General features: G+C 44.3%; 6 protein-coding genes and 1 long non-coding RNA gene across 9 annotated transcripts; 1 reads left to right on the forward strand and 6 right to left on the reverse strand.

Annotated features, from left to right (window-relative positions):
• Positions 1-385: 385 nt before the first annotated feature.
• Positions 386-1,645, reverse strand: LOC136197409 (uncharacterized protein C6orf62 homolog). The gene is made up of 7 exons (XM_065987163.1): positions 1,388-1,645; positions 1,210-1,296; positions 1,055-1,144; positions 868-993; positions 673-807; positions 569-619; positions 386-517 (listed from the first exon to the last, which is right to left on the reverse strand). The coding sequence occupies exons 1-7, from the start codon at positions 1,514-1,516 to the stop codon at positions 458-460; spliced, it is 678 nt and encodes a 225-aa protein (XP_065843235.1). The 5' UTR covers positions 1,517-1,645; the 3' UTR covers positions 386-457.
• LOC136197411 (uncharacterized) lies at positions 1,483-2,086 on the forward strand. Its single transcript, XR_010672522.1, has 3 exons — positions 1,483-1,746; positions 1,799-1,912; positions 1,970-2,086. It is a non-coding gene; the product is annotated as an uncharacterized lncRNA (long non-coding RNA).
• On the reverse strand, positions 2,013-3,719 carry LOC136197403 (GRB10-interacting GYF protein 2-like). Its single transcript, XM_065987158.1, has 6 exons — positions 3,637-3,719; positions 3,524-3,574; positions 3,414-3,471; positions 2,613-3,356; positions 2,428-2,562; positions 2,013-2,366 (listed from the first exon to the last, which is right to left on the reverse strand). Exons 1-6 carry the CDS (start codon positions 3,678-3,680, stop codon positions 2,079-2,081), a joined length of 1,320 nt encoding a protein of 439 aa, XP_065843230.1. The 5' UTR covers positions 3,681-3,719; the 3' UTR covers positions 2,013-2,078.
• A 471-nt stretch (positions 3,720-4,190) lies between these two features.
• On the reverse strand, positions 4,191-7,006 carry LOC136197416 (cyclin-dependent kinase 11B-like). The gene is made up of 5 exons (XM_065987170.1): positions 6,762-7,006; positions 6,550-6,706; positions 5,312-6,500; positions 5,030-5,263; positions 4,191-4,983 (listed from the first exon to the last, which is right to left on the reverse strand). The coding sequence occupies exons 2-5, from the start codon at positions 6,564-6,566 to the stop codon at positions 4,486-4,488; spliced, it is 1,938 nt and encodes a 645-aa protein (XP_065843242.1). The 5' UTR covers positions 6,567-6,706; positions 6,762-7,006; the 3' UTR covers positions 4,191-4,485.
• Positions 7,007-7,151: 145 nt separating this feature from the next.
• On the reverse strand, positions 7,152-9,157 carry LOC136197417 (serine/threonine-protein kinase PINK1, mitochondrial-like). Of its 3 annotated transcripts, XM_065987173.1 has the most exons (5): positions 8,683-8,702; positions 8,503-8,630; positions 8,132-8,456; positions 7,844-8,074; positions 7,152-7,798 (listed from the first exon to the last, which is right to left on the reverse strand). In XM_065987173.1, exons 2-5 carry the CDS (start codon positions 8,547-8,549, stop codon positions 7,298-7,300), a joined length of 1,104 nt encoding a protein of 367 aa, XP_065843245.1. In that variant the 5' UTR covers positions 8,550-8,630; positions 8,683-8,702; the 3' UTR covers positions 7,152-7,297. The 3 variants fall into 3 exon arrangements, with proteins under 3 accessions (XP_065843245.1, XP_065843244.1, XP_065843243.1); XM_065987172.1 differs by having other exon boundaries at positions 8,132-8,630; positions 8,683-9,053; XM_065987171.1 differs by having other exon boundaries at positions 8,132-9,157.
• Positions 9,158-9,186: 29 nt separating this feature from the next.
• LOC136197415 (nucleolar GTP-binding protein 2-like) lies at positions 9,187-12,204 on the reverse strand. The gene is made up of 18 exons (XM_065987169.1): positions 12,164-12,204; positions 12,023-12,104; positions 11,865-11,959; positions 11,729-11,808; positions 11,617-11,670; positions 11,472-11,570; positions 11,395-11,425; positions 11,289-11,346; positions 11,174-11,240; positions 11,090-11,119; positions 10,914-11,042; positions 10,724-10,863; positions 10,570-10,672; positions 10,419-10,523; positions 10,213-10,371; positions 10,037-10,153; positions 9,437-9,985; positions 9,187-9,388 (listed from the first exon to the last, which is right to left on the reverse strand). The coding sequence occupies exons 1-18, from the start codon at positions 12,195-12,197 to the stop codon at positions 9,287-9,289; spliced, it is 2,034 nt and encodes a 677-aa protein (XP_065843241.1). The 5' UTR covers positions 12,198-12,204; the 3' UTR covers positions 9,187-9,286.
• Positions 12,205-12,226: 22 nt separating this feature from the next.
• Positions 12,227-13,964, reverse strand: LOC136197420 (putative tyrosine carboxypeptidase MATCAP2). The gene is made up of 7 exons (XM_065987175.1): positions 13,560-13,964; positions 13,390-13,453; positions 13,194-13,334; positions 13,007-13,139; positions 12,883-12,952; positions 12,592-12,827; positions 12,227-12,539 (listed from the first exon to the last, which is right to left on the reverse strand). Exons 1-7 carry the CDS (start codon positions 13,886-13,888, stop codon positions 12,283-12,285), a joined length of 1,230 nt encoding a protein of 409 aa, XP_065843247.1. The 5' UTR covers positions 13,889-13,964; the 3' UTR covers positions 12,227-12,282.
• Positions 13,965-13,985: the final 21 nt, after the last annotated feature.

The raw sequence follows: 13,985 nt of genomic DNA on the forward strand, positions 1-13,985 counted from the left end.
CTCGTTTACCTTTTGACGACGCGTCGGCGTCCGATTGGTTGACGGGGTCCGTCTGTGTTGAAGCGCCTCCTTTTCGACGTTTCTCCTTTCGTAGACGTCCCGGAAGACTTCGAGAACGCTTGTGAGACGTCGATAATGACTTCGGCTCGGGCGAATAGCCTTTCGGCGGCTTTTTCGACTCCGAAACGGGCCTAAACAAGAATGACGTCACTCTCGAGAACGACACGAGCGAATTTCTTCACGCGCGACGATCTTACCCGACGGTATCAACGCGTAATCGCTTAAAACTTCGCTGCAAATCGTCGGCGACAGAACACATCGAAAGTTTCGGAGGGGACAAGATTTCCCTTACCGCGCTTTAGCTGTACGTAAGCCCCCAAAAATATCAAATGATGAACCGTTATCCTTATTTTATCAGAAAAACTAAGTCAGCACCTTCCCTTCTGGTATAAAAAATTTATAAGTAGGGAGCAAGAAGCTCATCTATTGTTCCTGGACCCCAATGTGTTAATTGATCCTTATAAAAAATCATATATAAATACGCATCAACGAAACCTCACTCTTTTACCTGGGGTAAATACAAGCAAATACTGGACAATTTAAAGACAATAGATTTACTCTATAATAACGCCCCAGAAATTATATGAAAATTTGATGAAGAGTATTTCTTACCGGCAGGTGCTGCCTGTCTATGAAGAGAAACATCGATTGCGCTGGATTATTAATAATCAAACCCGTCTTGTCCTTCCGAGCGAGCAAACGTATTAGCTGTCGCTCGTAGTCGTTGTGATCATACTCAAAGTCAGCCTAAAAGAACAGAAAATCAATAGAAAAAATTCAATTTTACCAGTTACCACATAGCGAGACCTTGAGAGGTTTATAGGATTCGTCCCCTTCGCCTTTCCACTTGGAAAACAAAAGACAGACAATCTTATCGATGTCGTTTCGAGGCCACAGGAAAAAATCCATCTCCTGCGTGCATCCAATAACATCCTAGAAGCCAAAAAAATAATAAAAAAACGCCCAAAGAAATCGATAAGCAAACACGACTCACCTTTCTCATGCTCTGATAACGAGGTGCGTGCAACTGAACGACGTCTTTTTCCAGCAATTCCAACGAGCTTTCGAGAGAATACGCTTCTTCCTGGGGAGAGAAAACAAAACCAAAAATCCTTTTCGAGCTCCGCCCCTCTCCGCTCTTTATCTCACCTTGACTCCTCTCAGTATGCTCTCCTCGTAATTATTCGTCATAACGGGAACCACTTCGGCCATTTCGAACAGAGCCGGACGTTTTTTCTAAACGAATTTACGTCTTCGCATTGCGTCTCGCCGGAGAGGAGAGGGGGGGCCCCTCCCCTTTCCGCCTCTGACGACTGTTCTCTCTTGCCTTATCCTTGAAGAGAAATATCAAGTACATTTTGAAATCGAATTGATCGGCGAGCGATTCTCGTTTTTTTCGCAATTGCTGTCGCAAGCGAAAGAGCGTCGCTTGCTTTCGGGACGATCCGTCCGCCATCGTGCGCGCGAAGAGGCCCCTGCTCGTTCAGATGCGATTATCGATGCACCATGCACCGGGCGATGAGGGAAGAAGTTCGCTGCCAGACCAATATGCCGAGTTTCCTCGAAAAACAGACGCGAATCGATATTCGCGCATGCGCTTGGAGTCAAAACATGGCCAAGACGAAATTGGCGTCGAAAAAGCGCAAGCGACAAGCCAGAATCATATCGACAAAGCTAAAGCCTTGGGTAGAACGATTCCGAAGTGTCAATCGAATAAATGGCGACGTTTATTCGATAGCTTGCCATAGAAGGAGAACTCTTCCTCCGAAAATTAGCAAAGGAAGCTCAACTTGAAGCGAGAAAAGCCGGACAGTCGACTATAACCGAGCAGCACGTAAAAGCCGTAGAAAAGGTAAAAGAATAGTCAATTTTTTAACGTGGGCGCGATCGTACCTTCTCTCTTGTGTAGAACGTTCTCAAGGCATTCAAAGGCTAAGAAAGACGCACGTAACTTCGAATTGATATATGTACTTGAAAGTATTGCGTAGTCACAAATATACTGTATAAGAATGAGTCGTTCAGTGAGGGTCCGTAGTTCTTCCTGATGGACGTGTCCCACTTATATCCGATTTGATTTCCTCTATGCTTTGTCTCGGTAATACCTGCGCTCTGTTTCTCCTTTCTCCCGCCGCTGGAAGGGAGTGGAGTTCGACTGGGACGTTCCCTGATACTGTACTGGCCAGTAAGTCTTCCTCCTCTTCGGCCAGCTTCTTCGCTATTTCAGCGTCTTCTTCCTCCTGTTTCTTACGACGTTCTTTCTCTAGTTCTTCCTCTTCCTTTTGCAATTGTGCTCCTATCAATTCGTCCTAAGCACACACACAAAAAAAAACTCAAGCCATTGTGTAAATCTAATATAATGATCCTCACTAAGACTAAATGGTTCGTTGTTCGGCCACCAGTGGCCCTTGGGGTATCGTCTTCGTTTTGAGTTGCTTCAGTATTAAATTGTCTCTGCAGCTTCCGAGCCAATTCCGCGTCCTTATCCTCCTGACTTAGACGTTTCTAATGAGCAGTCTCTACTTTTCATATGTACCTATAATTCATATCCTCACCTGTTGTAAATGGCTTCTAGCTGGCAAAGAAAACGATTCGTCTGTTTCTGAAGGGCTGAAGTGTGGCGATGCAAACGAACGACTGCTCATGCTCATATCCAAACTTCTCCTCCTCAGTTCATCTTCCCGGTTGTCAAGCCTTTTCTCCCTTTCCATTGCTCGTCTCTCCTTTCGACGCAATTCGTCTTCTCTTATAACGAGCCTATTCTTTTCCTCTGCGAGACTCGTTTTCAACGTTTCCATATCATTGTCTTTTTTCTTCGCGTCAATTCTCATCTGCGTCATTTGTTCTTCCATTGCCTGCATTTTTTGATCACTTTTCATTCTGTCAAGTTCCATTTGATCCCAACCCTTCTTCTGCTCGTCTGCACGCGTTCTCAATGCCAAAATTTCTCTCCGAAGCTTTTCACTCTCTATCTTAAGCCGTTGACTTTCTTCTCTCTCCCTTTTTAACTCCTCGTCAAATGTTATCCTAGCAGCGCTCGCCTTTCGTTCCAATTCCAGGCATTTTTCCTTCCACTCTCCTCCAAGGACGGCACCATGAGTGATACTCTCCGGCGCGTCATACAAATCAAGAGAAATTCCTTTTTGAATCTTTTCATTTCGCGACTGATGGTGCATTTTGACAGGAGGCATCGAACAATACATATCCGCAGACGATATCTGTTCAGAGTCCTCGTGATCTTCGATAGGAGGCAAGAGAATTGGTTGAGTCGTCTCTGGTATCGGCTCTGAAACGCTTTTCTACAATCGATTTTTAGAGTTATTAGATATAGATTATGAAGATGATGAATGATGTACTTTGACTAATTTTGTTCTTGGTCTCGGCTTCGGAACAGGTCTTCGCGTTTGGGGGCTTCTGCGAGTTTTTACTTTCTTAGCTCGACTATGAGTGGTGTTTTGAGACTTACTGTGTCGGTTCTGAGGAAGCGCGAGATCTGTAGAGATCCATGGATGCTTGGCTGTCGAGGAAACCGGAAAAATTCTCTCAATCGAGTGTTTTTCTCGCTTGAATTTGCCTCACCCAGACTCGCTGACTGCAGATTCGTACATGTTCTCTTCTTCCATAGCGAATTTCGGTTGCAATTCGCTGTTACGGAAAGTCGATTGATTTCAACTCATACAAATTCCCGTGACTCAAGGGGGGCGACTCAAGGGGACTCTGGGGACTCTGGCCGTGCGATGGTGCTTTTAGACAACGACGGAGTGAGCCAAAGTGCAATTAATTGCGTTCTACGATGACTCAGTTTACTAGTTCCTCTCGGAATTGACTCGCATGTTCGAAAAATCGAAATTGAGCGGATCCATCTTTCTCACCATGAAAAAATGTACTTCTTTTGCCTACTTGACTCGATTAGTCTTCCATCGGTTGAGTTCTTAGACACTGGGAAGGAGAAACCGACTTCGCGAAAATTGAAAGGCTCTGAAGTTCCTGTAGACTCGGAAATCAATAAATGTTTATTGCGAGCTACAGTGGGAAGAAAAAAGAAGATTTCCACAATAATTAGCTCTAAGGATGTTACAAAATTTCAAATGGTTCGCTTTGCACCAAAATTATAGTAGCAAATTGAATTAGGATATTTTGTACAGGCATATGCTAATTTATTGAAGGCGAATATAGACTCACTAAAGAAAAGAGACAAAAAGGGACAGAAAAGAAGCAAGCAGAGTACGAAGGCGGGACACTAGATTAGACTAATAGTTTTAACACTGTACGTACCTTGTGTTTTGCAATTCTTCATACATACCAATAAAGGCAGCTTCGTCTGACTGTTGACATTTGACTTCTGTTAGAGTGAAAGAAGAAAAGTGAAAGACTTCCGTTGAGTGAAAGAAGAAAAGTCTTGCCAGTTGGATAGTAGTAGTAAATACTTTACAGCATTGTTTCTATCCTTGAAACAGCCACGTCAGCACTAGGTCTTAGCTCTGGCTTGAAGTCCAAAAGAGAGTTGACGAGTGTGCAGAACTCCTGAGGAAAGTCTCGATCTAGTCTTGGTAGCTTTGGAATGTCGGACGTTTTGTAGCCTCTTTGGTCCAATTTGGCAAATGGGCGCTGGCCGCAAATCTCGTGAATCAAAACTCCTACCGCCCATATATCTTGTCGGCTGCAATCAACAAAAGAATTTGGCGATGCGCTTAATATTTCAGGAGCCATGTGAGCCGGATTTCCTCCAAGGCTTCCGCCCACTTGGTGCAAAAGCTTCATTTTATCATCCAATTCAATTGCTGTTCCAAAATCGCAAATTTTTAAAGTTCCATCCTCAGATACTAAAATGTTGTTAAGCTTTAGGTCGCGATGAACGATGAAGTTGCTCGAAAGATGGCGAACTCCCCTCAGAATGTGCAAAGTCCATTCTAAAACTTTTCTAATCTAGGGAAAATAATCAGTTTCTCGTTGGCTAACAATTGCTACGTACTGTTAGCTCCTTTTCTTGTCTGGCGTTCTCTGCAAGAGCGTCCAATGAGTTGGGGTGGTCTTCTAACACAAGGAAAAGAGAAAGTGCGCGAGCTTCTTCTGCCACTTCAGGAGGAAGGTCGGGAAATTGACTGGAATCGATCCTGTCATAGAAAAAAGCGTACAAACGGACAATGTTCTTGTGACGTGGAAGTGACGACAGAACATCGTACTCACTTTTGTAGTAGCTACGAACCTAAACACTAGATGATGGTAAGCCGTAAAAATCAATCAGCCAACTAACCTTAGTGTAAGTTGAATAACTGAAAATGTTAAAGAGCACCTTGAGAGCAAAGACTTTGTGTCCGAAACGGAGAAGACGACGGTTTGTGCATTTTGCTAAGAAAACAGCTCCTTCACATCCACTAGCAACTAATCTGATCACAGAGAAGTCTTTTGCTTGACACGAGAACAGCATTGTTATGAGCTCAAGCTCTTGATCAGCGTCAGTCTGTGACAACAATGAGGTCGTTTCGTCGACGCCGATTTGTAAAGTTTCTTCCAACTGTCTTCCTTTCAGCAACCGCTTGTACTTTTTGTCCAAGTCATTGTACGCAATTTGTAGCGCATCCAACTGCTCTTCTAGTTCTTTTTCATGCTCTTCTGACTCTTTTCGAGCAGAACGCTCTAGTTTCAGAGATTTTGCGTCTATAGACTCATTCCTTTCACATAACCTTTCCAGTTCTTCAGAAGGCAACAACGCTATAGACGAATAGCTACAAACAGCCCCTTCAGTTTTGTTCTCAAAGCTTTCACGCTGTTTCAGCGGCTCCTTTCCTATCTCTCGTTTCTCGTTTCTTCGAGCTGAAAACGGTTCTTTTGATACTTCGACACTTTCTCTTGATCCCGCGCTAGCTGATTCAGTTAGTTGAGTGGAACAATAACCGGAGACCATCGTACTATGATACGGTTTAGTACCAGCACCTTCGGCTTGATGATCCTTCGTTTCACGGAGAAAAGCAGACTTAGATCCAGTACTTTCTCTTAATTCCCCACTTCCTGAATAACCACTTGTTGTTGTCGAAGTAGATGATGGCTCAACATAACTTGAAGCGCGTTCAGAACGGCGTACTTCTTCTGGCAATCTCTTGCTCTCGTTCGTCTTACGGGGGAAAGTAGAAGGATCAAGTAAGTCAGTGCGAACCCTAATAAATGGGCTTAGAACATGAGTAAAGCTCGCCAATTCGTCTTCTGCTTGCATCGACATTACGGCTTTCTGCTCCATTCTGTGCTCTTCTCCTGTACTCTTTTTTCTAAAAGCAGTCGGTGCTCGTGAATCAAGCTTTCTCTCATCGACTTCGCGAGAAAAGGGCTCTTCGAACGTAGGTGACAAGGAAGACGATCCTGTCCCGTGCATCCACTTTCTTTTGCCGGAGTCCATTGTCAGCAACGTGTAACGCAACTTCAAGTGCTCGACTTCAAATCCTAAATCGCTAGCGGACAGTTAGATGCAGGGACTATACGTACAGTAGGCATGCGTACACGGGAGATCCCCCCATGATCCCCCGGGGATGCAATGACGGCTATATATTACGAAAAAACTTTCTTCTCTTCTTCCCTCTTCGTCGATTTTTTTGACACTGATGGTCGAATAGAAATGTACGCCCGTCTTTGCTTTCTTCCTGCTTCCATTCTTCTCCTAATTAATAATTAGAGCAATGATAAATTGCTTGAAAAAATTTGGTAATACGTACAACTATTCGGGCTCCAGCTTTTTTGCTAATTCAGATTCATCTTCCAGGCCCCTTTCGCGTTTGTTTTTCTCATTCTTGACGCATTAGCTAATTGTGCTTTCTCTTTTGTCCTCCAGTCCTCTCTCTCTCTCTCTCTCTCTCTCTCTCTTATTTACTACTGTTGACATTTGTCCTAGCCTATGGCCTGTCTTGTGCATTGTCTATTTAAATAAATCTCTCTCTCTCTCTCTCTCTCTCTCTCTCTCTCTCTCTCTCTCTCTCTCTCTCTCTCTCTCTCTCTCTCTCTCTCTCTCTCTCTCTCTCTCTCTCTCTCTCTCTCTCTCTCTCTCTTCCCGTTTCTCCTTTCCTCTCTTCTTTCCCGGTCTCAAATCAGTCACTTCTACAAGAGACTTCTCAGCAATAATGGCACCACTGCTTGCCACCTTCTTACAGAAAAGAAGCAAACAGAATACAAAAGCAAGACACTAGACTAGGCACTGGACTAATAGAAAAAAAGAAAGAAGAAAAGTCTTGCCAGTTGGATAGCAGTAAATACTCTACAGAAGCAAAGTTTCCACCCTTGAAACAGCCACGCCAGCACTAGGTCTTAGCTCTGGCTTGAAGTCCAAAAGAGAGTTGACGAGTTTGCAGAACTCCTGAGGAAAGTCTCGGTCAAGTCTTGGTAGCTTTGGAATGTCCGCCGTTTTGTATCCTCTTTGGTCCAATTTGGCAAATGGGCGCTGGCCGCAAATCTCGTGAATCAAAACTCCCACCGCCCATACATCTTGTCGGCTACAATCAACCAAAGAATTTGGTGATGCATTTAAAATTTCAGGAGCCATGTGAGCCGGATTTCCTCCAAGACTTCCACCCACAGTGTGCAAAAGCTTCATTTCCTCGTTCAATTCAATTGCCGTGCCGAAGTCGCAAATTTTTAGAGTTCCATCCGCAGATACTAAAATGTGGCTCAGCTTTAGGTCGCGATGAGCGACGAAGTTTTCAGAGAGATGCTTAACTCCCCTCAGAATCTGGAAAGTCCATTCCAGAACTTTTCTCACCTAGCGAAATAGTCAGTTTCTCGTTGGCTAAGAATTGCTACGCACCGTTAGCTTGTTTTCTTGTCTGGCGATCTCTATAACAGCTTCCAGCGTGCTGGGGTGGTCTTCTAACACAAGGAAAAGAGAAAGTGCACGAGCTTCTGCCACGTTAGCAGGAAGTTCGGGAAATTGACTGGAATCAATCTTGTCATAGAAAAAAGCGTAAAGACGGACAATGTTCTTGTGACGTGGAAGTGCCAACAGAACATCGTACTCACTTCTGTAGCGGGTACCTGCCTATAAGAAATACATACTAGACGATGGTAAGTCATAAGAATCAATCAGCCAGCTAACCCTAGTGTAAGTTGAATAACTGAAAATGTTAAAGAGCACCTTGAGAGCGAATACATTGTATTTGAAACGGTGAAGACGGCGATTTGTGCATTTCGCTAAGAAGACAGCTCCTTCACATCGACTGGCGACTAATCTGATCACAGAAAAGTCTATCGCTTGACAGGAGAGTAACGTGGTTACAAGTTCAAGTTCTTGCTCAGCATCTATCTGCGACAATTGCGAGGCCACGTCAATTTGACAAGTTTCTTTTAACTGTGTTTCCTGCAGCAGCTTTTTGTACTTTTCCTTCAAGTCGTTGTGCTCAAGTTCCAGTGTATCACATTTCCTGAACAGTTCTTTTTCGTGATCTTCTGATTGTTTTCGATACTTACGCTCTGCTAGCAAATAACGTGCCTTCACAACCCCATCCCGTGTACATTCCATATTCAGTTCTTCAGTAGACAGAAACTCTAACTCCATAGTAGACGAAAGTGTTTCTTCAGCCATTGGAGCTCCTGCCCTATAGTTTTCATCGTTTAGTGCTACTGATGGATCTTTTGATACTTCACTACTTTCCCTAGCCGACTGGGAAGAATTAAAACCACTGTCAACACGACAAGTCAATGTTGAACTCGAAGCTGCTTCTGACAATTGCTCTTCTTTTACTTTACGGTAGGACTCGCTAGGAGTAGATTGAAGCACTTCACTAGCTGACTGGGAAGAAAAACCACTGTCAACACGACGACTCAACGTTGAAATCGCTTCTCGCCTTTCCTTTATTTTAGGGTTACGACGGAACTCGAACTCAGTAGATTTCATGAGTGACGAAAGTGGATAAAGAACAGGTTTATGAAACCCGCGACTATACTCCTGGGAAAAAATCACCAAATCGTCGTCTGCCGCTGAGGCCGCTGAAGCCGCGGGTTTCAAAGCAGTCGGTGTCCGAACAGCGGCAACGAGCCGCCTCTCTTTGACTTTGTCTTTAGACAGGGAGTTAGGGTTAGGCTCGTCGATTCGCGAGGCCACTTTGCGCTCGCCAAAGTCCATCTTTCGCAACGGAAACGAATAAACCTCACTCCAATGCAACAGATAGCCCGTATAAGTACCCTAAAGCCAGAGATATCTCTGCCTGAAGTAAAAAGTGTACCCCTACGAAATTATTAGCACGCTTCGTCTTTATTCGTCGTTCATTTTCTTCCCTCTTCGTCGATTTTTAACGCTGATGGTCGAATAGAAATGAATTCCCGTCTTCGATTTCTTCCTGCTTCCTTTCTTCTCCTAAACTCTGCAATGATATATTGCTTGAAAATATTTGGTAATACGTACAACTATTTGCGCTCCAGCCTCTTTTGCTAATTCCGATTCATCTTCCAGCCCCCTTTCGCGTTTGTTTTTTCTCATTCTCGACGCATTCGCTTCCTTGTGCTTTCTCTTCCGTCCCCCAGTATTCTCTCTTTCTTCCCGTTTCTCCTTTTCTCTCTTCTTTCCCGGTCTCAAATCAATCACTTCTACAAGAGACTTCTCAGCAATAACGGCACCACTGCTTGCCACCTTCTTAGTGCCCTTCAAACGAAGCTGATGCGATTTCTTCTTAGAAACAGAAACAGAAACAGGGTCAGTTTCCATATCTTCCCCTTCCTCCTCTTCACTATCTCTTTCGTCCTCTTCTTCTTGTAAAGGATCAAGCGTTTCTGCTGCCTTCCAGTTGGGCTCGTTATCAAAGACTCCATCAGGTGGCTCCATGTCTTCACTGGTAAATTCAGGAGCAACTTCCAGCTCTCTTACGTTCTGCTGCACACCGACGGGTTCACCACCGTCCGTTGACTCCACAGTCTCTTTAGATGAAGTAGCACCTTCTTCAGAAACTTCAGTGTTCTTTAGAAGACATCAAATCAATGAATCAATATGATAGATCGCTTTGCATACCTTCTCTTCTTCCTGATGCTTGGCTTTTACTGGAGGCTTAACAAAATATGGAATTTTTCCTCTCTGCCAATCATTCAGCACCATTTTTGCAACGGTATCGATATCTGGTTCACCGCCCTTAGAAAAAATTGCCCACGTAGATCAGAGAAACGCACCCAGTTTACAAATAAAGACACCTTTAATAGTTTCCCTGATTTGCTGGCTAATTGCTTCAAGAAATCTTCCGCGCCTTCCCACTTAGCTACCCTATAAGTCTTCTCTATATAATCGCCTTTTGCCCGCTCCAAAACAGCTGAAATAAAATCAGACGGACTTTTCACATTCTCAACGCGAACCTACATCATCAATCCATAACAGAATGAACCAGAACTGACCAACTTACAACTCCTTTCAAAACTAAATCGGTCTCAGTGTCACCAGACGGATAGACAACGCCAGGACAATCAATCAAATTGATTTTTTTCATAAGAGAAATGTACTGCCACACCTGCAGGAGAACGTAAGCCTGTCCTACTGCCATAGACTCTACTGACTTTAGTTTGGCCTGCAATTGGAGCGACGCTGCACACTTTGCGACGCCTCAAAGTATTAATAATAGAGCTTTTTCCCACATTAGGATAGCCAATAAAGCCAATGCTAAATAGGAGAGCGTTCCATAGAGCTCTCTTACTCGTACGTTCGCTTGACCTTATTTGCTTCTTGTCTTTATGAAGTTTAGCAAATTGCCTGAGTAGCTGAATAAGCGCTCCTTTTCCAAAAGGCTTCATTATGTTTGCATGAAACGCTAAGGTCGGAAATTCGGCTGATAGCACCTGAATCCAACGAGCCTAAAAGAAAACGGTATCTATGTTCAACAAAGTGGCAAAACAGTTCGTACTGTAACCCAAGTTGGAACTAGATCACATTTATTCAATATGAAAATGAGGTGCTTGTAGACTTTTTCTTTTCTCAGGTATTTCTCAATGTGAGCTGATCTTGTTCCCATGGGATCTCGTGCATCTAGAACCTATAGACAAAACATGTAGCCATCTCCAAATTCTAACGAATCAATACCTGAATCAAGACGTCAGAAGAATCAATCACCTGTATAACAACGCATACAGCTTTTGTACTACAGCTCAGTTTATCTCTCATTACCTTGTAAAGCTCATTCCATATTCTCTTTGACTGTCCTTTAGTGAAGACCTTTTCCTTGGCCTCATTTCTATAAGGCCTGTTTATTCTGCGCTCTTTGGAACAGTGACCGCCTTACCTCACTGCATCAGCATCATCAGTCACAATAGTTCTGTCTTTTGACTCATCATATGACTCTACAGGAACATTGATAAGATTCTTATCAGCCAATAATAAATTTCCACCTTCTGATTTTACAGCCATTGAGAGATATGTCTAAATTCGCATATAAGAAGGGAGCTTGATTCATTTTTGACCATACCTCTAGATCACCTGTTGGCAATGTCGGTCTCTTCCTTTGAGCCTTTTTCCCAAAGGTCTGCTCAAACGGATGCGTGTCAAGCAGATGAACCCGGCTCGTCTGAAGAAAACCATAGAGTTTCAGCAGAAAAAGGTCGATACAGTACTTTGGCATAATCTTGTAGGAGACTGACGGGCATTTTAGTTGACTTCATTACGACCTACCAATCAGAGGGTACAAAAAATCCAGCCATTTCGCCGGCTCAGTCCTTCTCCCACCTTGTACGGATCGCGAACGACTTTTCCCAACTTCTCCTGGAATTCCTGAAGCGTCGACTGCGCGACCGTTCTCGTATTGCCTAGAAGCGGCGAAAATTGAACGATCACAAGCCGAAGAAGCAAGAGAAGACCTTACCAAACCATTTTCGATTGGGATCGATCCGCGACACGGTCCCCGAAGGCAAGCGGCCTTGATATTCAGCCGGCTTCACGATCTTCCCCTTCTTATTTCTAAAAATCGCACGCGCGCGGCTCGAGCACTCGAAAAAAGGCGCGAGACGTTGATTTTCGAACCTGACAGGCTTTCCACCGCGATACATGCGAAGACGCTTGATGGTCGCCGCATTGCGGTGCATCGGATGACCTTTCGCTCGTTCTAAGACCCAAAATAGCCTTTCTAAGACCTTCTGCGAAACGATAGACGCTCCATTGTACCGGGATTAGTACTACTCGCCGATTTCTTCGCCATGCTGGTTGGCACGTGAGCAGATCACAAAGTCCCGACTATGAAAATCCATTAATTAATTTTTTCTAAAAATTCAATCTATAAATTTCTATAAATCTAATTGAAGCAGCTTTTCTTCTGTTATTTCATTGGTCGTCATAATGTCCTCTAAATGCTCCTTATATTTTCGCTCGTCTCTAATAAATGCTGGCAGCATAATTTTTCTCTTTCGACTCACTTCCTTGAGTCTCGCCACGTCTTGCCACGCAACCTTTCCCATAAATAGTCCATTGAAATCGATCTCGTGTCGATATTTCAAGATCTGGAGAGCCCCTTTGAAATAGACTTGATCCTTGCAAAAACACCCTGAAGCACGAAATTCTTAATTTAAATTCACGCATATTTAAGTCTTTCTTACCTGGTTTCGACGTGTCCCTTATTCCTCGTTTGACTCTGACGCAATAATTCCATCTGGCGTCCGGCGAACTTACGTACTGACTCAGATTGTGAAAGAGATGAAGGAAGCTCGTTGTTTGCGCTTTGCTTGCCGCGTAGTAGAGCAAAGCAGATCGAAATAAGTACTGCCCGCGCGTCTGATGTAAGACGCCATGCAGACTGGCGAGACCTTCCTCAGTGGGATTTTTATCTAGGAGACTGTAGAAAAAGGCCACTGTTTAAAATGAAATCTGGACAATTGGTGGTGGCGTACTTGTATAATTTTCTGCCTGATTTGAACCACGGTTGAAATTTTTCATTTCTTGCTCTGATATAATGAGTGCCTGAGAGTAAAAACGTCAAATAGAGATACGGAACTATAATACTTGAGGGGGCACCTATTTCGTGATTGAGTAATCCTTCGAATCGGTGCTCCCTCAAAACGCCCGATTTCATTTCCAAAATCGGACCTCGTTTGTCGTGCGTCATGTGAGCGTGAGGAACGAGATCCCTCGACACGACAACGCGAACCTAGAGTACAAAACAACTCCACTCCACCCTCCTCTTCAAATTTCTCTCTCGCACCTCCGATATCCCCTGAGCCCGTAGATATTTCCTCGCGTACTGCAGACACTCGGCGTCACTTAGAATGCGCCCGCCATTTCTCTCCTCGTACTTCTCAAACGACCCATATTTCCTCAGAACAATTCTAAGCACGCACACGGCCTAAAGGGATGTTAGTCTAAGGAAGCGTAGAACGTTTTTCCGTTGGCTGGCTGACCTCAGCTAAAAGCTCGCTCGACGCGTCGGCGTATCGTTCGTGCACGTACAGAGGCAGAGATTTCCTATACAGAAGATGCACATATGCTTAGATATCGGACTGTTGATGTTCGAGCGTCGCGGGTAGCCGGAAAAACAAATAGGAAGTCAAAACATGTGTTCGTAGCGTACCTATAGACGAATTGGGGATTGTACGACGACGTCTTGTCGTGGAAAAACTTCCGCTTTTCGCTCGCTTCGTTGATTGGTTTCACCGCCGAGAGAACGTTGCCTTTCCATCGTTTGAGTGCCTTCGAGGTCGCGCCCCCGGTCGTTTTCGACGGGGTAGGCGCGAGAGGGGGCAGCGACACGACCGATGACGATTTTAGAGTCGTTTCGAGCGACGAGCGACGATGTCGCGACGACAACGCGTCGCGATCGTCGACTCGTTCGATTTCTTCTTCTCCGTCGAACGAGAGAACGTTGGGAAAGGAGGAGCAGGACAATCGACGGTAAGACATTGTTTAGAAACACCTCCAAACGTTCCAGTTCACGGGTACGCCTGGCAACCTTCGATGTTTCGCGAAATAACAAACGGGAAATCGAACTATAGTGGAC

The sequence above is a fragment of the Oscarella lobularis genome, chromosome 17 (assembly GCF_947507565.1).
Source record: "Oscarella lobularis chromosome 17, ooOscLobu1.1, whole genome shotgun sequence".
NCBI lineage: Eukaryota > Metazoa > Porifera > Homoscleromorpha > Homosclerophorida > Oscarellidae > Oscarella > Oscarella lobularis.